Genomic DNA, 23,917 nt, shown 5'->3' with positions numbered 1-23,917 from the left:
GCTCAGGGAGACCCATAACTGGAAGAAAAGGTAATTGCAGTCTTGTTACTACAGTATTATTGAGAAATAAAACTTAGAATTCAATAAATTTTCCATTTGTAGGTGTTTATAGGTGTCCTATAAATCTAATAATTTGTAGGGTAAACGAGGCTGTAGCAGGTTTCATGGTCTGTCTGAAGTCTGCACGTTCTGCATGAAGAAGCTGTAAATACAGATATTACTGAATTGTACAGCTTGTTTGGCTTGGAAAGCTGTGTTTTCTCCTGTACCTAGTGCTAACCCTCTGCAGAATTAATGAAATGCTTAGTGGAATTTTAACATTAAAAGAGAATTTTTAAAAACTGTATAAAAGAGTCTGTCAAATTATCATATGGTGTGGAAGAACATCATTGCTCTACTGCAGCATAAACATTTTTTAATGGTGTAAATATGTGAAACTTTTTTTTAATATATAATTTCAGAAGATAACACTAAGTTTTGCTGTGTTTAGTTCTTCAAAGAACCTTTTATAATTTTACTCCCTGATCTTGATGGATGAAAACATAATCCATGTTTAAATCCTTTCCTCAAAGTGAAACGAACTTGCACCTCTTTGATAAATTTAGATAATTTTTGTTCTTGCTGGTTTGGAGGAGTGTTTAATAGCATTTAAAAGTTTGTCCAGTGTAATGGGTGTGCAAAGTGATGGGAAACAATTCCACTGTTGAGATGGGGAGAGGTACAGATCGTGTTTGCTCCTTGAACATCTGACTCACCAGAGATGCCTGTTGATCCTCACAGCTTTGCTGCAAAGCAAAGAAAGCTGCTGAATAAATTGGGGAAAAAATACCCCCTATTTTTCTAGGGGAAAACAGTCTCAGATCAGTTAGACAGAGTTGGCCATGTCACCACCTGCTTCCCTGGTTGTGTTTTTTTGGTTGGTAGGTATGAAGGCTTAAACTTTTTATGCGTAGCCCAGATCTTGCCACACGTTTGTGTGTGAAGTATTTAGACCTGCAGAGAAATTCTCCTGAACTTAATATGGGCTGACTCCTCAGCACCTGGGGGATTTGTGGAAATTCCTGGAGTTGTTATGTGGAGGGTAGAGTACAGGGCAATCACCTGGAAAGAGAACAATGTTTTCCATGCTTCCTTCCCCCTTCAGTGCAGGACAGTTTACTCTTTGCTTTCCCTTAATTCCCGGTGTGACAGCACCATTTGTGCTTTTCTGCAAAACCCCACATGAAGAGTTATGGGTTTCTTGGTTTTTTGGGGGGTTTTATATCTCTAGTACCCTAGTGAATCATAGAATGTTAAAGGTTGGAAGGGACCTTAAAGATCATCTAGTCCCAAACCCCCCCTGACATGGGCAGGGACACCTCCCACTAGACCAGGTTGCTCAGGGCCTCATCCACCCTGGCCTTGTAATGAATCCAACTCCATGACAGTTAGACCCTAATGCCAGCCACCAGCAACGTTCTGAATTTGAAAAATGCCTGTGCTTATTTCTCCCTCTGATTTTTGGATAAATACTTATTTTTACTGAACATACAGAGGAGCTGCAAATTAGGAGCACTTTTGTGCCCTGCAGGTGCCTGGTGTGAGCTAAAAATGCATCAATGCTGAGACGCCTCTGTCACGACAAAACCTTGTGGTTCTCTCTGGGGTTTATGAACTAGTGAAGCGTTCTTGGGATGTGACTGTGTGATTCTTGGGCATTCCTATGGATTGGGTGTGTCACCCAGCCCTCATTCATAGGAAAGCCCATATTTTTCCTCATTTTGCTGCATTTAGATACCCGATAGAGTCTCTGTCTCTGCCTCCCACTGGAGGTCTGCAGTGGGGCAGCATCAGTGAATCTGTGTGGTCTCAGAGGGGGATTTTGGATAAAGTTTGAGGGTTTTGTGTCCTTTAGATTTTGAGAGGCCAATGAGTAGTTGGGCTTTTCTGTAGTTGCTTGGATTTGCCTGGAATTCCAGTGTGTCCATGGTGTAGGTGGCTGACGGAGCAGGTCAGTGAAGCATCTGAGTGCTAAAATAACCAGGGAGAGCGAGCAGGAATCCAACAGGGCTTGGGCTGCAGACGAGTAGGAGCAGCATTGATGCACAGCCCGGTGCCAGCTCGGCCTGGAACTGCACAGACATGGCCTCTAATACCAGTTTCAAGGGGAGCTGCCAAAACCACAGTGCTCAAGGCCTCTCCCTCTGAGCTCGGCCAATGCTCGAACGAAACAGCCCCCAGCTTGTTCCTCCGGGACACAGGCCTGCCTTGTTAGGAAATCGGTGAAGTTTGGGAACCCACAATACCTCACATAGCTCTGTGTACAGTAACGGAGGGTGGAAATAGGGCCATAGGCATGAGCAACCAGACGAGCTATAAATATAGAATACTCCCTCAATTCCAGTTTCGTTAGTCATGGGAGGACAGTGAGAGTTTTATAAACTTATAAGGAATATACAAACAGTTCTGAATTTAAAATAACTCTGTATAATTTTTTTAGTGTGTGTGAAAAGAGTATTCTTTTTTGAGCCCATCCATGTAAGTATCTGCTATACACAGAGCGTAAGGATCTGCGTATTTATATGTTCATGTGAATGTGACTTGAGATGACAAAAAAAGGTACCAGAGAAGAAAAGCGTAGCTCAAAACGTGCCAAACTCCAGCAGAAACAGAGTGGGAAGCAGCGTGCTTCCCACTGTGTGCCAATATCAAAACCATGAATCCCCTCTTTTCCTTTAATAAGTGCTGTCTGGTGCCATCTCCAGCTTCAGAGCAGCCAGGCAGTGTCTCTGAGCTGGCTTTGCTGCAGCCTGGAGCCCCTGTCAGATCCAGGGATACGGCTCACCTTGGCTGTCCTTCCTACAAATAAATAAATAAATAAAACTCTGGTGCTCCCTAATCTGATCACAAATCCTTACTACAGGGAAGGATTTAGAAAGTCCGAAGCAATGTCATTATTATTTTTCCCCAGTTGCACTAACAGGAATTCCTCAAAAGCATATGCAAGTGTGTAAGCAGAGACAGCTCAAGCATCCAAGTATTAACTGTGTGTGTGACAGGGCTGGCAGTGCTGTTTGTCCTGTGAGTATATTCTGTGGGTATATTCTGGGGACTGACACAGTCAAACAGCTGATTTTATCAAACTGTTGGAAGAACTGAAATAGTTCAGTCTCATAATAGAGAGACAGGGGACTAAATACAGGCTGGACACTGCCATCCCTCCCTCAGGTTAGAGGGAAACCCTGAGCACACCCACGTGCTGTTCCCATCCGTGCCCCTCACTGACACAAGTCACTTTTTCCCAGTGTTTTCCAGCTCAGGTGTTTGAGTCCTTTGCTTGGCTTGAGCTATCCAAGGATTCAGAGCTGCTGAACACGTAGTGGTTTGATTGGGGCTTCCTTTGGGGTTGTGGTCATGTCCAGTGCCTCCTTGGATTGGGAGCATCCTTGCACTTCCCAAAGCAGGCTCTGCAGCCCACTCAGCCTTTTCTATCCACACACAGAACTGTCCAGGAACCCACAAACAAACAGGCAACTGTTGCAGCAGTTCTGTCCTTTGGAGATCAGCCCATGTAGGATGGAGTTAAAAGTTCATGTCCAGATAGTCCAGGATGATTTACAGAGTATGAAAGCAATTTACATGAAGTCTGAAAAGATAAATCAACGTTTTCCCTTTTCCCTCTGAAACACTTCCATCCACAGTTGCGGTGTGGGACAATAAACTAATTTTAATGCAGCTTTCAAGTCAGTTGTATCCTTCCTGCTGTCCGTGTTGCCTGTAAATTTGTTAAAATGCATTAAGAGATGGATTAATGCACAGTCTTCCTGTCTGCTTTTAGGTCTCACAAATTCTGGCGCCTTCTGCATTCCCTCTGTGTTTATAATAGAGGAAGATTTAGAATGAAAAAAACTACTCCATAATTATTAAAACCAAGGAAGGAGCTCACCCTGTGTTTGTTGTGGATCTCAAGAGCACAACCTTCGGTTGCTGTCAGATTTGCTTAAACTCTTGTATTTCTGGAAGTCCTGAAGGAAATACTTTATTTGATCATTTTAGCATAATTGCCTTAATGTTGTTTGGAGCATCTTCATTGCTAACAAGGTCCCTTCACTTGCAATGTGCAAATATTGTAAGTGAGGTACTCCCAGATTTGGGAGTTTGTAATTTAAAATAAATGCACCAGGTGTCTCTAACTTTCCAAACCATCCATATTCTTGCAGCTTGTTCTGCCCTTCCATTATCATTCTGGGTTTTTTTTCAGGTTCTGAAACATCTAGATCTTAATCCTGACTCTAGTGGCCTGTCTCACTAGCAGCTGAACAGCTTGAAAAATCTTGCTCTGTAGTGAAACAATTTGAATATTCTTGCTCTTTCAGGCTGTTTCCTTGAATTTTCATCTTTTTGGTGCTTATAAGTCAATGGGCTTTCTTATTTGTCATATCCTAGCTGGAGATGAGCAAAAACTGTCTGGGTTTGCCCTGCTGTGTGTATTGTAAACAGTTTTCCTGAAGCTTTTTCCCCTTCCCTGTTAGTGTAATTGGCCTTTGGCTGGAGCAGTGTTGATTTCTGCCTCCAAGACGAGCTTTGTGTTTGATTGCTGGTGCCAGAATGGTTAAACTGTTGATGGGTGTAAGGCACAAATGCAAAGGGCATTCCTGAAAGAAGCAGGAGCTGAATCCCTCAGAACCAGTGACTCTTGTTTGCCCTGGATTAAACTGCCGTGATCCTTCGGCATTAAGAGAACTCCATCATTTAGGCCAGTGTGATAATGTTATCAAACTGTCTTCCTCCTTTGGAATAAATCTGGAATGTGAAGGGTATTCTTCCTCCAGCTGGGGTTTTGCCAGGAGATGGCTGACCAGCACTCCTTGCTTGCAGTATATTAATTAAATCCTGTAAAGCTTATTGCCTTACACTTGCAGCATTTGGAAGACAGGCAGATTAAATCTAGCTCTGAGCAACAACAAGCAAAACCCCAATATATTGCTCGTAATCTGCAGCAAAAAGAAAAATAATTTGCCTCAGAGCTGTTCTTCAGCAGCTCTTTGCTTTCCTTATGTGTTCCTGCAGAGTTCAGGAACTCCAGTTGCCCCTTTAGGAATGGGAACAAGTTTGTGGCAGTGAATGGGGAGCAGCTTTCACTGTTCCTGCTTGCATCCCCCTTTCATTGGTGTTACTGTTCTTATTTGCATCTTCCAGTGGGAAATTTCCCTTTTCATGGAGGAAATGTTTCTGGAACAGAGCGGTACTGATGGTCAAACATTCCCGGCCAGTTTGTTTACTCAGTGTTGAAGACAGAGTGAAACCGGTCTGAGCGCCCCAGAGCTGGTTGTGTATCTGCCTCCGTGGGGTTTGTTTACGTACTGAATTCATACTGGCGTGGAAGGGACAAAATGGACTTGCTTTTTTCCTCTCTCTCTCCAGTGCCAGCTGCAATGATGCCAGTCTGGGCTGTGCTGGGCAACATCAACTGTTTTGAAAGAGAATGCAGTTTGTGCTGCCTGGGTTTGTCAATAACTCGTGTTTATTTGCACTTTCCTGGGCCGTAATATTACACACTTCCAGCAGATGCTCTACCTGTGCTGGCCATGGGTTCCTGTTCACTGGGGGCTCAGGTGGTTGTTTTCTTCACCCAGGTTTCCATTTGCTCTGATTTCAGCGTGATGGGAGTTGCTGTAACACTGCTGGAGCTTTTAGCAGGGTTGATTGCTTCACTCGTGGAAACCTGAGGGGACGGGAGGTTGTACAGTGCCAGAGTGTCCCTGAATCCTCTACTCACTCCAAATAAAATGGACTTAGCACACATGTTGTTGTGTATCACAGCTGGCAAGTCTAAAGCTGTTTTGGTGTAAATGAGAGGTGGCCAAAAGAGGAGTGTGTGGGGTCATCAAACTCCAGTGAATCCAACTGAAATACGCTCACTGAACGATGAACGTTTCCTCTCTGCTTCATAGACATTATTGCATCCGGTGGAATCTGGGAGTCTCCAGCTGCTGGGTGATGCTGGGCTTTCCTAACCTGTCTCCTGCTGCTTTTTTTCTGCTTCCTTTGCTCTAGAAACATCTACAGGTGTTTCCATCTGAGCAGTTGGCTCCAACTGCTGCTCAAGTGGCTGAGCAGGCAGTTAGTGTGCATTGCTTTTCACCCGTGAGGAGGGGGATGCAAGAGTTGATTCCTTTATCAGTCTTTCATATGGTTAAAAATTGGGCAGTTAACGGGCTGATGTCAGGTTGGGCAAATCCTTTGAGGTTGTTTTGAGGCTCTGGATGCTTCATCACACCTACTCCTTTGGCAAACTGAAATGCCAGGAAGCAAGAGAACAAAAAGCTTTGTGTGGAAGTTGACCAGGAGTAGCTGAGCTTCAGCTGGGTCTGTGTAGTAGGAAGAAGATAATTCACAGAACAACTTCAGCAATAATTTCAGGATCCTTGGAAAGACCTCCAAGATCAAAATAGGCTGGTGGTGACTGGGATGTAAACATGGAAAAACATAGGACTGGTGAAATAATCTTGAGTGGGGATAGACTTAATGCCCTCCTGGTGTAAGTTTGTATAGTCCTACCCAAAGATTTCACTGGTGGCCATGACCCTGCACATACTGGAGGTTTAGAGAAGGGGGAGATGATCCCTTTCAGGTCCCAGTATCAGTGCTGGGTTGACCTGAACCTTTGAGATCTGGCAGTTAATGTCAAAAGCTGCCAGACTTTATGCCTTAACCACTAGAAAGCAGTTTGAGATGGCAGCATTTCTCGCCTTCAGGATTTTCACTGAATGTGAGATAAATGATTTCAGAGCACTGGGGGGGGGGGGGAAACAGAAAAAAACCCCCAAAATACACCATTGTTGATATGCTGCTAATACCTGTTTCTGTAGTAATATAAAGATTTACACAGCTACTCTGAGTGGCCTCTTCAGTTCCTTGGAGATGACTTTTACCCATATTTCTGTGATCAGAACATGTTACTGCTTGTGTTTAATATGTGTATTTCCTTATTGCAGCCTTTATTCTGTAGTTATTTGATTCCAGCCCTGACCATGAATCACTGGAACTGGATTTTCTGAGTAATGTCTCTCTAGTCTTTCTATTCTCACAATATACTGGGCAAAAGAAATCAGGTCGTGTATAAGCTGCTCGAAGTTTTGGAGTCAGCTGTTTGAAAGTCTGTACCAAAGTTTAGCCCATTAAAATGCAGTATTTTAAAAATTCTGTCATGTAGAAGGATTAACATTCCAAAAGTGACCGTATTTTTCTGTCTCTGTGGATAAATTTAGACAGCTAATTTTTTTCAGTAGTTGGCCAGGAGAAAACACTCCTTTCTTCCTCTGGTTTCTGTTCAAAACTAGGTGCCTTTTTTCCCCCCCCTTTTTTTTTTCTGGGACATTATTTTACGTGAGAGTTGCTCTAAAAAATCAAACAGTGTAAGAAAAAAAAAAGAAGGCTCAAATACACTTTTTACGAAGAGAGAAAGAATCTTTAAAAAATATTTATCCCACACTTGGCAACCTTTTGCTCGCCCGCATGTGACTGGCGCAGTGCCATCCTTGGCCGAGGCCGGCGCCTCCGCTTGCCAGGAGTCTTCCTCTTCTGGCTGCCTTTTCCCTCCCTGTGACTGATTGTTTATTCACCTGATTTTTCTGTTGCAGCCTTGCTGAAGTCATGGCGTCTTGGAGATGATAAGAACACTTTTGTCTGCCCGGACTCGGCCGTAGCCGTGATGTCAACGCGGGGTGTTTGCAGCGAGCGCTGGCTCGGTGCTTGTTTCACAGGGCAGGGAGGCATCAGGTGTCAGACAAACTTACTGCCACCTCCTTAGAGTCAGCCTGGCCAGAAAGCAATTGCTGTAAATACAGATGATTGTTTCTTGCCTTTTTTCTTTTTAGCATCATGGGGGTTTTAATTGAGAATAATGAGTCTCTCTGAGTCAGATTCTCTTGGGGCTCCTCTTCTTTCTAAGATCTTTACATTTAGTTTTAAATTATCTCCTTTCTGTAAGTCAAGTCTGAATCTGATTTGCTCACTAAAGGAGCATCTTGGAATGAAATATTTTGCCTTTTTTTTTTGCGAGTGACCATAGGATCTTAATAGTACAAGGTGGTGTTAGGTCAAAGGTTGGACTTGATGATCTCAGAGGTCTTTTCCAACCTAGTTGATTCTGTGATTCTGTACTCGGAAAAATGTCCTTGATTTTGTTGACAAGGAAAACTGAGTTGAAGAAATCAGAGAGAAGCTGAGGCATGGATGGTCAAAGAAAGTACTGGTGTTGGTTTTGCTCCAGTAAATTTGATTTGTGGATACTGGAACTCTAGTACTGTCCTTCTTTGGAGATCTGATGATCTGACAGTACTTTCACTCCCCAGATGTAACTGGACACTGGTCTAGTCAAGCCTCATCATCTCTTTATTAAAGTGCTAAAGGCTCTGCTCTTCTCCAGCTCTTGCTTTGACGTCCCTCTCCCGTGGCTGCCCTCCAAGGTCTCTGATATTTTCCATTATTTTGGTATCTCCATGTGATGACAATTAAGTATTTTTTGCCCTTGGGCTTGTCAGCAAGGATTTGTTCAGGGGGGTTATAGTTTTTTGTATACAGTCATCAGCCTTCATGGTCCCAGGCGCTGTTGTACCTGGCTGATAAATTCTGTCCCCAAATGTCAGCACTGTTTGCTTATGTTTGTGTCTCTGATGTTCTTGCGGACTAAAGTCAACAAGTTACCCAGTGTATTTCAGGGCGCTTTTTTTGGCCAAAGTATTTTGGAACCTGCATTTTACGTGTTTTGGTACAAATCTAGCAGCCCAAGTAGCACGGAGAGGGTGAGGGGAGGACAGATGGGGCTGGGCTGTGAGGTCAGCCAGTGTTGTTTAGTAAGGATTTTAGAACAGGGATATCTGAGGGAACTGGCGTGTAAGGCAGATAAGGCTTTTTGTTGTTGATAATGTGTCCTACACACACACACAGAAGTTCTTGTTCTGCCTCTTCAAAGAAACAGGATACCCATATTGTCTCCAGGCTGAAAACTCTGCCAACGTTTGCAAGAACAAGCAGAAAATAGGGCTGAGGGGAAAGCGAGGTTGCTGAGCTTTTACAAAATAATCTTTAAAAAGTTTTCAGGAGTTCACGTTAAAACGGTTGCGATTAAAGTATTACTATAGTTTTGAAAACCCGTTCCAGTGATTGCCTTTTTCGTGTGAACTTGTGTATCCTTCTGTGCTCCAATTTATATTTCTGTAGACGAGAGTCAGCAGATTTACCAGGAGATATGCAGGGAATCCTATTTTTATAGCAGACTGCTCATGAATGGCAGAGGCATTAAGGGAATACAGGAGTCTTTCCCAAGAATGAAAGAAACTCCAGCTTTCTGTGCTATGTTTATCTCAGTACTTAATGTCGGTAGTATTTGTTTTTCGGCAGATTGTCTAGATGAAAACAAAAAATCTTGTAGTTGATCAATACGTCAATACTGAACTTTGTGGAGGCATGGGGGGTGTGCGTGTTATTTTTTTTTTAGTAGGGCTTTGAACTGGAAATGCAGCTACCACATGAAATCTGAGTTCTGGCACCCACTCAGCACAGCAGTCCATCTGCTAGCAAGACATACTGATTTTTTTTTTAATCCCTTAGTAGTGGCAAATGGAAGTCCTGCGTACCTTGGGGTGAGAGGCAATTTGTGATGCCTTACTAAGGTGGCATCTGGGCAGACTTCTTTTACTCTGGTGCAGATTACAGTCAAAAAAAGGACACACACCTGCATGCGTGTTTTATTTTGGTGTAAGGCTTTGGGGCATATGGGTTTTCTTCCCTTTTCAAGCTAAAAAAACCCCAACAAACCAGCAGCTTTACACGATGCATTATTTAGCAGTGGTTGCCTCTGCATTCCTGCTCTCTGCAGTCTTACAGGTAACTGGCTCTGCAAAAATTTTCTTGTTTTGGCCTGCGTGTGATACTTATGATACTTGTGCTCCCTGGGCAGGCACTGGCTGTCCTCATGCCCCCACCTCCTTGTTCTCCTAGTGTCCCCTCTCCATCCATTCAACAAAAAAAAAAAAGATAATTGAAATGAATCAAGGTCGATACAGAATCATTTTGATAAGAAATGCAAAGTTCTCTGATGGCATTTTGACAAGTCCTTTCCAAGGTGGACACTACCTTAAAGCTGTCAGAAAACAGCTTCTTATAATCAGAACTCGATGTAAGACATCAAGATCCTCGATGCAGTGGGGTTGAATTTTTTTGGTTGGTTGTGGGTTTTTTGGTTGGTTTTTTGTTTTTTTTGTTTTGGTTTTTTTTTGTGGGGGTGGAATTATTATTGTTATTGCTATTATTGCTTAATAGCACTCTCATGCGTTTTTTTCCTGTGGTGACGATGGTGCTCTGCTCAGTGGCATTGTGAAAACACACTGCAAAGCCTGGACCTCATTAAGGGGAGAGGAAGGGCATCAAGATTTTAGGGTGTTTAATCCTGCATTAAAACAACACCGTAGCTGCAAACTGAGAGAGAAATCACAGTGCAGAACTTGTGTGGAACTGTTACATTTTCATCCGCTGCTTCCATATTCATGTTGGGATATGAACTTCTTTCCTGGTTCTCTACTTTTTGCTCAAATCATCCCATTTAAATGTCTGTGGTGCTTCCCTTGGATCTCGCTGTAGTGGTACCACTGTAATTCGCTTTTCTGCTGTTGCTGCTGGGGCAGTGTTTTAGCTAAGTTAGAAAGTGGCAAGCAGCTATTAAATGCAAACCAGATTTCCAGTCTGTGTGTTTCCAGAGCCCCTGGCACATGGCTCGTGTGGCTAAAAGGCCATACAGTGCTGTAATCAAAATGCTGTTGTTACATAAATACAATGCTGTCACTTCTTTTGATCTAACAGTGGTAAGCTCGGCTGCTGAGGATTCTGCTCTTTGGTCGTGCCTTCCAAGCTGGAAACACTTTCACATAAAACGAAATGTCTCCATAAATTTGCACCCCATTTTGTTTTTTTTCCCTCCCTTTCATATTTTGTTCTCTGAACCCAGGATTTGAGGATAAGGCGGAATTCTCTTACGCTCTTCAGGGGGAAAATAGTAGCTCCATAATTCCTGGGTATTTGATGTGGATGATGATTTGATACTTTATTAAACCGCATTTTGCACACATAAGCAACATTGGGATGCTACTCTGGGGTCAGCCTAACCATGTGTGCTGCAGTGGAGCAGTGCTTCCTTCTGCAAGTGTAATTAAGTTGTTTGAAGGAAGCTTGTTTTCTTGCCAGCGAAAGACCAATTTGAAGCACAAATAGGAAAGACAAGAAATGCTTAGAAAGACAATAAGCCAACATGCCAAAAAAAAAATATCATCCGTAATACCAGGGCTGTGGAAAAGGTTCCAGTACTGCCTGTTTCCATTATCCTTATGTTGATCTTGCTTTCAGCAGTTTTCTTTATTACTTATTTAGTTCATGTCATAAATTTGATCTGAGGAAAAGATACTTTCAGGCAACTAAAGCTGAGAAAAGTAGAATTTTTTACAAGAGCGGTTTTTATGTTGGTGGGTTGTTTGTTTGTTTGTTTGTTTGTTTGTTTTCAGAGATGCTCCAGAGCCCAGGGAATCAAAGTGTCGTAGAGCTGTACAGGGATTTTGCTTTAGTGCCAGTCTGCAGCAGCTGGTGTTGATGCCCCCTTGTTTTCTGCCCTGCAGTGTGCCCCAGCTCGTGTGGGAAGCGAGCCTGCACAGACCAGAACGAGTGTTGCCACCCCGAGTGCCTGGGGAGCTGCACGGCCCCGGACAACAACACGGCGTGCGTGGCCTGCCGCAACTACTACTACGAGGGGGTCTGCATGCCCACCTGCCCCCCCAACACCTACAAGTTCGAGGGCTGGCGCTGCGTCACCAGGGAGTTCTGCTCCAAAGTCCCCGCCACGGATGCCAGTGAGTACGAGAAGTTCGTGATCCACAACGACGAGTGCATGGCCGAGTGTCCCTCCGGGTTCATCCGCAACGGCAGCCAGAGGTAACACAGCTGGGGGAGAGGCTGGGTTTGGGTTTCCCGCTCCTGACTCCGTGGCAGCAAATGGCTTGAGGGAGAAGTGAGGACATCCATGGAGATGCTGTGGCTCCCTGGAGGAGCCTGACTTGGGTGGATTCGCCCCTGAAAGGTCTGGTGGTGTGTGGTGCTGTGCACTGCCAGTGCAGCGCAGAACCAGGGCTTGGCTTTCATTTTGTTGTTCTCTACTCGAAGCCCAGGAACACAAGGTTGGAGTTGGCTGATGACCATTATCACACACAGCAAACCACAGGAGTCACCTTGCCTTGCCTGTTACTCGCTTTATGTGTGCTTGCATTTTAGACACACGTATTCTTCAGTGTATTTCATTTTGTTTCCCTTTATTTCCACTATTACCAGAAGATAACAATGGTGTTTTAGAAGACAGTGATTGTGTAGATTGTGACAAAAATAACGCAGCTGCTGGTGATAGTACACAGAATAATTTCTTATGAGAGTGTCACTCACCTGCTGTTATTTAATTGTAACAGTAGAAGTGATGTGTGCTTACGAGTTTGGTAATTTGCTGGTGGTTTAAGCAAGCAGCCTTTGTTGCCTACTGACCATTGGAGGTTGTGGACTTGGGCTAAAATTCCTGGTGCCTCAGTGCTGTGCTGAAAAGATGTCTTTGTAGGCTGCTGGTTTTTTTGGGAAGATGATGCCTGCACCAGTTGTGTGTCTGTGCATCCATGTCACCCATGTCTTCAAGGAAGGCTCCAGCTGACATTTGGATACAAGCACCTTAACACTGCCCAAATGCAGCTACTCACCTGAGAAATGCTGCTGTTGTTATCTGGGTGTTGTGCTCTCCTGCAGAGGTTGAGAGCAGCTGTAACTCGAGGCTGGTCAATGTTCTCTTTCCCAGAGGTGCTGTTTTGCAAATGGAAAACATTTCCAGTGTCCTTTGTACATTTAGTTGAAGCCTCTTTCTTGTGTCTGCAGCTTTTAGTGGTTTGTGGCATGTTAGAGTGCAGGATTTTGAAATAGGAGCTTACTACTAAGAAAAGGAGCTTTTTATCTGTTATGGTTTATGCATGGGAAACTGTTATCAATTTGCATGTTTCCTTAAGCCTCAGAAAAAAAGTGGGTTCAGTTTCTTTTAAAAAGAATAAACAGTAAATCCATGTCCATCAGTGTTGTCAGCAGAAACCTTTGTCTTTGAAGCTGGATTTGTTTTTTTCATTCTTATTTTTCCTCTCTAAAGTGATAAGGTGGCATAAGTAATCATGAAATACCAAGGAAAGTGCTAGAATAAATTGAAAAATAAAAATACCTTAAATCAGAAAAGACCTTTACCAGGAGTGGTCAGAGGGCCCGTTTTGTGCACACATGAAATGTCCAATTTTGAGATTAATATACAGGCAGTATAACGTGGAGCCTTTAAAAAGCTGCTGTAGCCAAAAACGTGGGCTGACCTGAGTTCTTGTTACTTGAATTTGGCCACTAAAAAATGCCTCTGAGTGCCTGTGAGTGTAAGGAACAGAAGTGAGCCTGTGCTTCAGTGTCTCCTCCCAGCTTCTGGCAATCTGGTTTCTCTGAGGTTGGGGCTGTGTCTGTCTTGATGTTTTATTGCCAGTGGTGACCTGTTCTCTTTCCATCTGTATCACCCATTTTGAACCTGCTTAGACTTCTGGTCTGCCTCTCCTAATTCCTCCTGTCAATTAGTTTTCCTTGCATCAAGACACGACCTCCTGTTTGCTTAACTTGCTCCTTTAATGCCTCTCAAGCTGTAAGAAGTAGTGACTAATGGGCTGCTCACTTTCTCCACATCCCTCCTGACTTTATGCCCCCACAGTTGTCTTTCTGAGTTAAAATGTCCAGGAGCACGGAATTCCCTAGTGCTGAGCTTTAAATACTGGTTTAAGGGCATGGAGACAGACAGCTTTATAAGAACGTGAACAGTATTTTCCCATCTCTAGTTCTTGGCCTGGCCTCTTTTGGGAAGTTGGGCCTGGATTAGCACGAAACCTCACTGCCCTCTGAGGTAAATGAGAAGGGAGGGGTTTCTGGGGATACTTAATCAGAGTAAATGCACAAATGCAAGGGCACTGGGTTGTACCTGGAGCTCCTTTGACTTTGGAAGGACCCCAGAGCCTTCCAGAAGCTGACAGCCCGAGGATGTGGGTCCATTTATTCACTGTAAGCCAGAGATGCTTCAGCCTCTTGGAGTCAAGTGTGTCCTCTGAACAAGCTGGCAGCTTTCATTCTAGCCTGGAGGGTTTGTCCAAGCTTTAGAGGGAAATATCTTCCAAAACTCAACCCAGAGCAGTCCATGGATTCAGAGTTGTGTATCGGTGCTTATTTTGAATCTCTTTCTTTCCCAGCAGCATGTTCTGCAGCCCTTGTGAGGGGCCCTGCCCCAAAATCTGTGAGGACGGGAAGACGAAGACCATTGACTCTGTCACATCAGCACAGATGTTGCAGGGCTGCACAATCCTCAAGGGGAACCTGCTGATCAACATCCGCCGTGGCAGTAAGTGATGGCCTCTCTTTCTGAACCTCTGATAAGGCTGCTGACCACGTTTTTCCTTAGTCCTCAGCATAATGATAAGAACATTAAAAACTCAGCAGGCTGTTTGCTCTCCAGCCCCAGAGCTCAGCTCCTGTTTGATTTGGCCCAGGCCGGCACAGGTATTCAGTCCCAGGGAAAGCTGGTATTTTTGTTAGTTTTTTTGGCAGAACAAGGAGCCAGGATTAGGCAGTTAGATGAGCAGTAGTCCCGAAAGAATAATAAAGGTGGAAAAGTTGAAAATCCTTGCATCTGGGTAGGTAAATAACTTGTTGCATGACACTGTAAGGCTGCATATCCCCACTTTTTAAGGCAAGATGTGGTGTTTTGCTAAAACATGAAATCCAGAGTGCTGGGAGCTCATATAAAGCCCAACGCTGTGCTGCTGGATGGTCAGCATTAGTGAGCTGGCCATCCTTGTCACATGTCTTGAACAAGCTCTGGATTAAATTTGTCAGAGCAGTGATTCATCAGCCAGGGAGGTGTTGACAGCTGATGAGCTCTTAAAAGCAGAGTAAAAATCACTGTTAGTTTTTATTGGACGTGTATCTCCCTATGGAAGGTCCCTTTCGGTTTCATGAATAAGGTTTAAAGATTGAGATCTGTTTGATTCCCTACCTCCTGCTGAGTGAAAGCTTCAGGGTTTAGTAACAGCAGCATGTGGTTTATTTTATTCAAGGTGCCGCTTCCAAAGGTACAGTCTTCCCCTATGGAAGATGTTCCAGTTACCTGTGGCAAGTGTGGGGGGTTTTATTTTATTTAAGGGTTTTTATTTTATTTATCTTAGAGGGCTGAAGAGCATCTGCTTATTTGGTGTGGGAACCAACCATTGCTGAGGTAAGGACAGCAAAGCTTGAGCTTGTGAAGGATGGAGGATTGCAGATCTGGGCAGGGACAGTTCATAGGGTAATGAAGGACTGAGGAGAGGAGCTTTCTCTGCAGTCATTTTAATAATTTGTAATAGAAAATCACCTTCAGTGAGTTGTATGGAACGTGCTTCATGGCATGAGCACATCCTTATGGGTTTTATCTTTGCTGTTTCATCAAGAGTTCTCAGTGTTGTAGCCAAAGCTTCTCAAGTCATGGAAATCAGTGCCTTGTGCTCCCAAGCACACCAGTAATACACCTCCACCTCTTCATCTTCAGTCACATTCTCTGTTTTCCAGTGGAGCTTTCTGCCTGGGCTTTGCTCCATATCCAAAAGCAATTCCAGTCTCATGGATGTGTACGTTTAACAAGGGTCTTTTCATCCCTGCCAGAATGCTGGCTCACCATTTGGTGCTGGCTTCACAGTGCAATGCCCATGGAAAAAGCAGGTATTCCAGGATGGAAAAGCAAGACTGGTTTCCCAGTGTTACTCTGTGGCTTTATTTTGCCCTTCAACCATCAGGCTGCCTAGGCAGCTGTTCCTGGGAGAGGAAAACCAGCCTGTCTCATTTTCAAAAGCAACAAATACAAACATTCTCTTCTACTGAGCATTAAGGAGAATATCAGTCAAAGCTGTGAATCCTGTAATAACAGAATTACCTTTTTCTTCCTGTAGATAACATCGCCTCAGAACTGGAGAATTTTATGGGGCTGATTGAGACAGTAACGGGGTATGTGAAGATCCGTCATTCCCATGCTCTGGTCTCCCTGTCTTTCCTGAAGAACCTGCGGTATATTCTGGGAGAGGAACAGGTGGATGGGTAAGTGCTCAGATATTTGTAGATGCAATTTCACTTTAATAGAAAGCTGCTCCTAAAAAACATTCCTGTGTCATTTATAGAGTCTTCTTTTCCTCTCATATGCAGCATTTTCTCCTAATGAACACCTCTGCACAGCATCATTTGCATTACTGTCCAAATCAGCATATTAAATTGAGTATATTCCAAGTATTTTATGATAACTTTGCGGTTACTTTTCGCTTTAGGTTTTTCTGGGGAGATTCTTTACATGGATAAAGTGGTTTTGTTTGTTCTCTTTGCTCTATTTGAGAAAAGAGCATCTTCAGAAACAATCAGATTTCCTTGCAGTTCTTTGGCTTCTAGCAGAGTTTTTTGGAGAATGTCAGCTGAAAGGAAACCTGAGCTTTGCCAAGCAGGGACTGAAACTCAGAGTGACCCAACAAGTGTGAAACAGATTGCAAGTTGCAATTGTTTGCAGCTCCTTGAAGAGTTAACCTTTAAATGATTCTCTCCCATGCACGCAAAAGACTGGTCAGGAAGAGTAAAGTTGATCCCTTGAAATGTTTGCTGTGGATTATATTGCTTCTGTAATTACTCAACATGTGATACTTTTTGCTGTACATAACTCCTGCTTTCCTGTGATGGTAAAAGATTGTCAAGGCAAAAGTTTTTAGCCCCCCTAGCATGTGTGATGCTGAGGTGTGGTGATGGTCCTTCAGCAAACTGCCTTGCTCACTCTTTTCCTGAATCATGTAGCCATCCCAGGTTTAAACCAGTGTTCTCTGAGAGAAATCAGTCCCCATCCATAATGACAGAACTATTAAATGAAGAATTTGGGGAAATCATGGAAGAAAAGGTGGTAGGAAGGTCATGAGAAAGGTTGCTTGCATCTGATTTGTCTGCCCTGACTGGGTGAAGTTAAAACATGAGGGATTCTTCACAACCTCCCTTTTTTCTCTCAGACTAAGTCAGCCTTAAATTCTTAAAATTCCACCATCTGACTGAGTGAAAAGGCAGTTCTTCCTCCTGCCCTGTCTGTCTCAGGAAGAGCACTGGCTCTACGGAGATGTTTTTTTCCAACTGCAAATCCCAAAGGCTTGGCAGCGCCGAGCACGTGGCTCATGCAGCCTCTCACGGCCTGGTGTGCCCTCACAGATACTCCAGTCCTTGATTTGTCTTTTCTTCTCTTCCCCTCCCTCTCTTGATCTCTCTAAATCTGAGTTTAGCTTTGTGTCTCAAGTAGTAATTATGCTTATGGCACCTTGTCTGTCAGCAAGCAGAGCCCATACGAAGGGAAATGGCAGGTTTTTCCAAACAGAGAAGTAAATGAGATTCCCAAATAGAAGTAGTAAATAAATGCAGCTTTGAAGAAGAAAATGAGGATGAGTGTGGAGGCAAAATAGATCTATAGTAAAGAGCTACTTGTGCTAAAATTCCCCTATGTTAGGAAATGACTGCAGTTACATACTTGGGGTCAGGGGCAGTCTCTTTGCTTGGAAAATGCCTGGCATAATTTAGACATTACCACAGTCTAAAATGACATTTCCAAAAATACTTCAGTGGAAGTAGGCACCTGGCAGGGAAGAACTGAACCTAAACAATTACTTGGGCAGAGTTATGAACATCAGGGAGTGGGATCTTAGCCTGGGAAGCAGTGGCTGCTGGAAGAAGAGCTGTTTGTGGCAGTGCTGCCTTGGGGGGTGAGAAGGAGGTAACTTGAGGTCCATTATGATTGTTGTTCATTGCACAACTGACTCCACTGCCACTGTCCCTCTATTTATTGAACCTGGACTAAGAAAACAGCACTTCAGAATTTCTCTGGTCCTTATTCAGTTGCTGGTGCCTGCCTTGGTTGTCACAGAAAGCGGAAAGTTTAGGGTGAATGTACTTTGTTTGTTTTCAGAGTTCTCATTGCCCCTTTTGAACACCATGTGAAGGTGCTCCCGTGGCAAGAACATAATTTCTCTTTGCAAACAGGGGAGGTGAACTGGAGATGTGCTAGAGGGGTCTCGGGGTCTGTTGCAGGATTTTGGTCCCTGCTCTGGCACTGACTCTGCCTGGCCCCTCCACCCTCTGCTGGGGTCAGTGTGTTCACTGCTCTCATAAGCTGCAGATGCCTTGTTGGTGGATGGTGTGTAGGCAGCACTTCCCAAAGCATCCCAGGTCGGGTACCTGGAAAATGAACAACTTGTGGCTTTCAGGAGCAAGCGAGGAGATGGTGACTGAGGAGGAGTTCCAGTTGTGACACTGACCTGCTGCTGCAAACTGGGGGAAGTCTCTGTAAAAACAACCTCCCCCCTGTTTTCTACACCCTTTTGAAGCAGAGGCATCAGTAGCTGTCAGGCCTGTTGGAAGGTGTGAACAGGATCTCTAGTGTTGTGTGGCTCCTCACTGAAGATGTTACAGTTTGTTTTCCTGGGATCATCATTGTCAGGGGACGGTGAATTTGGCACGAGAGCAGCAAGGCTTGATCCAGGCACAGCATTTCAGCAGAGCAGAGTGGTGTGTGAGGGTGTTTGGGGATGAATAACGCCCCCCAGACTGGTGGTAGCACGGTGCTGAGCACATCTGCAGTGCAGGCTCCTGTGGGGGATGCTCCTCAGCTTGGTTTTGTTTAAGGGGAGTCTCTAAAGAGACTGTTCCTTGGCCATCCACGTGTCAGTGGAGTTTCAAAACCGACTTGTGGAGTTTGTACACTGAGGTGTGAGGCTGAGTTTGGGGGGTTTAAGAAGTTCATCAGTTTACCTTTTCAAACAAGACAAGGAAACACTGAACTTCAGCGTCAGTGAGGTGCGTTACTTCCAAGTCCACACAGGGTTTGGTGATGTCTGTCAAGTCCCACGTGCAGTTCAGCATCCTTGTTCTCTCCTAGCAAGATGCATTTAAAGCACAAACATGTCTCTGCTCCCTTGTCAGCTGAGCACATTCCTCTCTGCATCTGTGTGAAGTGGTACCAGGTATATCAACTTCATTAGAAATGAAGTCCTGAATAATTAGGGGACAGGTGGAAATAGAGGAAACAACTTGTCTGTCACATTGCCCTGAAAACACGCTCTGCATTGCAAGAAATGGCAAATCTGGTCTGTGCAGATTGGAGCCAGAATGCACAGCTTTTGTTTCAGGTTGGGTGAGGGAGGAATTAATGCTGAATTTTAAATGAAATAATTGAAGGAAAACCATAAATGACTAGTATGACAGCTTCTTATGAGCCCTGTGGTTTGTCTGCCATGTTACCCTGCAGAAACTCTGTAGTTAAAAGGTTTTGAAGAAAGCCCAGTGTGACTCCACTGACGTGGGGTTACCAATGCAAAGTGGGCTTCCTTGTGTTAATAGTGGATTTTGTGTTGCTGTGGTTCATGCTGGGGGGACTTCCCACAGAAGTGTAATAAATGCTGCCATGGTGGGTTGCTTTGATTGTGGTTCATCAGCTGCACAGACCTTTAACTCATTTCCCAATGGTGCATTCCTGTCCCTACTGTCCCAAAGTGTCAGTGTCCTTGCAGGTGTTGTCTTGCTGCTGATGTAGAGCCTATAATCCTGCTTCTGCTGCACCTGTGGGTTTTTTCCAATTCAGCACAATTGAATAGTACCAGGAATTTCTTCATAATATATAATAGGATTAATAGGATTTACACACCCGACTTTGTGTTAGCATCTGTGGAAATAAAGGATGTACATGTTATTCCATGGTTGTGTTTAGGGAGTGGGCTCAGCACAGCTGCCTGTGTTTAGCTGTGCATTTTGAAGTGTGGGTCCTGTTTGCTGTCAGGTTTTCATGTACAGGTGCAGCTGTACTTGGCACAACGTGGGAAATCTTTATTGGGCCAAGAGGTAAACTAAGACAGAGAGGCAAGGAAATCTCCCTGTGCAAACTCTTGGAGTTGCTTTTGTAAACACAAGCAAGACAGCTGTGTTAATGATTGCTTTATTGTCAGAACTGCAGCAGGCTTTTGCTTCCATAGGGTATCTAAGGTTACTGCTTCCAGTGCAGAGACCTGCTGTTCAGAGGATATGAATTTATATTCCTTGTAGCAGCTCCTATATAATTATTAAAACACGTGTTGGAGTGGCTTTAGATGGTGGGGTGTCCTGTGTTACAGTAATTTCCTGCCCCTGAGCATTCAGGGAAAACTTGCTCCATGGGAGAGAAGAAAACCCTTTGCTGACCAGCACTTTAAAGTAAGAGGGAACGTGGTGTTTTAAAGTTTTCTTATATTAAGGGATTCTTCAATGGAATTGGCTGTGAATTAAAACTAATATTTTTTCTTCCAGGAATTATTCCTTTTATGTGCTTGACAACCACAATCTTCAGCAGCTCTGGGACTGGAACCATCATAACCTGACGATCAGTGAGGGGAAAATGTACTTTGCATTTAATCCTAAACTGTGTGTTTCTGAGATTTACCGCATGGAGGAGGTTTCAGGAACCAAGGGACGACAGAGCAAAGGAGATATAAATCCAAGGAACAATGGGGAGAGAGCCTCTTGTAAGTAAACAGACAAAAAAATCTCAAGGCAGACTGCTCAGGAGGGTGTGACAAGAGAAACCCCAACACACCACTGCCATATTTAGATTTAGACCCTGGAGGAGCCTTTCAGCCCTTCTGCTTGTTCAGGTTTTACACTGCAGCTGTGAAGGTGCATTTGCACACATGGAAAACCATGTGGTTACACAGTCCCTATCTCATCTGGAAAACCCATCTCTAGAAGATGACTGCTTCCCAGATTTGGTGACAGCAGCAGGACGTAACAATAGAAACATACCTGGGAAAGGAGAAGTGAAATCCAGCAGTTTGGTGTGTCCAATGAGGAGCAATTTTTCAGCCTCCTTGGTAATTGTGCACCATTATAGGGATTTTCCTCCCTCAGATACCTTCTCTTTCTTGGTGCTAAGGATGCTGCTGACTAACAATTCCAGAGACACTGAAACAAAATCTTTCTGTTACATTCAGCTTCTGCCAAATATTGTACCTTGTTGCTCGGAATGCTTGTTGTACACTCGACTTTCTGTGTTTTATGTTCAAATTACTTGCTTTTGAATTGAGAACACTTCTTGATGTTCTGCAGTATTCCTAAACCTGAGTGCCTCCCCATTTAGTTTTGGATTCTGCCACGGTCAGTTATTGGGAAATCCTCTTCTGGCTCCAGTGGGCTGCACATCAGGTCTCCAGTTGTAACCAGTGTGTTTAAAAGCAGTCTGTCACCTAGGAATTACGGCAACAGAATGCTTACAAATTTCACCTCTAACTCCTAAAACTTGACAGTGCATTTTTCCTTTGGCCAGTTTGGGGTGCTTTTTGGAGCTGAGTGAATTGAAATGGATCTTGTGTCTAAGTCAAGCCCCCTTGTTGTGGATGGCGCTTACAGAAGTAGGACACGTATTCTGCTGAATGTCTCTTTGGGCAGGATGGGTGCACGCAGATGGCCCAGATCCTTGTGAGCACCCTCCATTCTTTGCACATTCAATGGAGCAAAGCCCTGCAGTCCTGGAGGAGTTACAGACACACAGCCAGGCCTTACTACCACTGAGGCCAGTGCCAGCCACTGCTTGCTTTTTAAAGAAACCAGTACAGAAAGCTTTCTGACTCTCAGAAGGGGAAAAGAATCAACAAAAGCCAAACTGCCTTTGCAAAGATAGCACCACCAGTGCCAGTGTACACGAGGGTGAAAACCCCTTTATTTTCAGAGCCTTCTATGGAACGTTAGAAACTAACAGTTGACAGAACACGATTTCTTCATCCAAGAATTAAGTTTTTAAAATGCTATTTTGTTTTGCATTGGAAAGCTCAGTGAGTTGGTAGTGGGAAGCCATTCATCTCAAAGCTGTGGGCTTCCATCCAGGCCTGTTCACAAGAGGAGCTGGAAGCTGCTGCCATCAAATGGTTGTGCCGTATATGAACTGAGTTTTGGAGTTCTTGGTCCAGCCTCTCATGAATAGCAATGTAAACTCCTTTGTCCTTTCCATGTTGTTCACTCTCCAGAAAAGTAAATTGTAGTTGTCAAGAGTTGTCCTGGAGAGTGAGAACACAGAGGCTGGTTACTGCTCTGCACGTGCTTTGGAGTTGGATGATGAATTTAGTGCTTTCAGACCAGTCCTGTGGATAAACAGCACTTCCATTCCTCACTCAGGGAGAGTCTGAAGTAGTTTTCAAGAGCTTTCTGGTGATGCATTAGAAGAAAAACTGCTTCAAAAAAATTAATAGCAAGTAGCTCCAGCATATTCTAACATGATTGCCAAGGTCGCTGCTTGCCCTTAAGTATTCAAATGTAGTGGGATGAAATAGGAAGCTCTGCAGAGACAAAGGCTGTTGGTATCCTGAGGTGCTACTGGAAAGGCTCATTAGCTAAACCAGACACCTAAGAAACAGCAAAAACTGACAGGGGGTGTGATACCAACTTTGTCATGTCCTGTCCTTTTGTTTTGCAGGTGAAAGCAAAATTCTGCATTTTGTTTCCAACACTACCCTCAAGAACAGGATTAAACTGACGTGGGAGCGATATCGGCCTCCAGATTACAGAGACCTCATCAGCTTCACCGTGTACTACAAAGAGGCGTAAGTGGATGTTGTCAGGGCCTAATCACAGTCCAAGAGACAGTAACAGTTCTGTTCCTACTGCTGGAGAGCTCATCCAGTTTATGTATTTCATCCTCAAGCCCTGCCTCTGTTCAAATTCTTTCCTTGGTGGAGCACAAGCTGCCTTTAAAGAGGATTGTTTTGAAGGAATCCTACAAATGGATTGCAAATCCATCAGGAAGTTTCAAATTTGAAAAAAAAAAAAGATAGATGGATGGCTTGGCTGTTCTCAGGGGTCTGATTTGGAACTCTTCATAAGTTGTCATGTTTACAGAGATTTTTCTTTCCTTAGTCATAATAGTGACTGGAGAGCATCATAGAACAGGAGTTTGCCCTGTCACCTGCATGACTTGTCTGCTCAGGGTGTGGGGTTATTTAGACTATCCAGCTTTGGGGTTTTTTCTGCATGACTATTTCTTGATAATGCAGGCATGGGGCAGTTACTGGAGAGATCAAAATAACTTGGGATGTGTCTCTGCCTTCGCACATCCTTGCAATATCTCAGATTTAAAATAATGAAAACGTGCAAATGAGCACACAAATAACTCTCCAAAATGCTGGTAATGACATACAGAGCAAAACTACAAAACATGGAAGGACAAATCATTACAAATGTCCAGCATCACTTGAAAAAGAATATCATTGTGACGCTGTACAACCAACTCAGTGCAGGTAATTCTATAGTTATTAATAACAAGAGTTTATATGCTCTTGCACCAGTGTTACAACTTCTGAAAAGCACAACTACATGACTATATAAGTGTGTTTGTATTGTATGGAAATAAAAGGGGAGAAAAGCCTGATGGACTGGTCAAGGTCAGTCACAGAACTTTGGGTTCTTTATGGTAAAAAGCTTGGCCACTATCAATAACTGTCTTGAGTTGCCTGTGTTTGATATGTATGTCTGAAGCACTTCACTGCCTGTTTGGGATAAAAAATAGATAAATATAGTGTTTTCTTGGAGAACGTTGTCTTATTACTAGTGACTGAAGGTAAACCTGCAGCTAAAGCTGAACTCTGAATTTTGTACTGCTTGGAAATACGGATTTTAACTTGTTTTATTCTGCTGAGGAAAACAAGTAAGCTTTATATGTTTCATTGAGCAGCTTTGAAGTGAGGCACTCTCAGTCATAAATGACAGTCTTTAGGAGAAAATAAATATTTGTGCTGCT

At 43.8% G+C, this 23,917-nt stretch overlaps 1 protein-coding gene across 6 annotated transcripts in view; it reads left to right on the top strand.

The window, feature by feature from the left end:
• Window positions 1–23,917, top strand: part of IGF1R (insulin like growth factor 1 receptor) — a 174,556-nt gene that overhangs the window by 117,159 nt on the left and 33,480 nt on the right. For 3 of the 6 annotated variants that reach the window (XM_027688607.1, XM_027688606.1, XM_027688610.1), the window contains exons 3-7: window positions 11,649–11,961; window positions 14,319–14,467; window positions 16,047–16,191; window positions 20,443–20,657; window positions 22,598–22,724. In XM_027688607.1, the coding sequence (XP_027544408.1) occupies window positions 11,649–11,961; window positions 14,319–14,467; window positions 16,047–16,191; window positions 20,443–20,657; window positions 22,598–22,724 (949 nt within the window). Of the gene's footprint in view, window positions 1–6,103; window positions 6,349–7,637; window positions 7,820–11,648; window positions 11,962–14,318; window positions 14,468–16,046; window positions 16,192–20,442; window positions 20,658–22,597; window positions 22,725–23,917 lie in introns of those variants that run through there. The other 3 variants (XM_027688611.1, XM_027688612.1, XM_027688609.1) reach the window with 3 other exon arrangements.

This window comes from Neopelma chrysocephalum, unplaced genomic scaffold (assembly GCF_003984885.1).
Source record: "Neopelma chrysocephalum unplaced genomic scaffold, ASM398488v2 Primary Assembly neopelma1_75, whole genome shotgun sequence".
NCBI lineage: Eukaryota > Metazoa > Chordata > Aves > Passeriformes > Pipridae > Neopelma > Neopelma chrysocephalum.
This window is presented reverse-complemented; position numbering and strand designations above follow the sequence as displayed.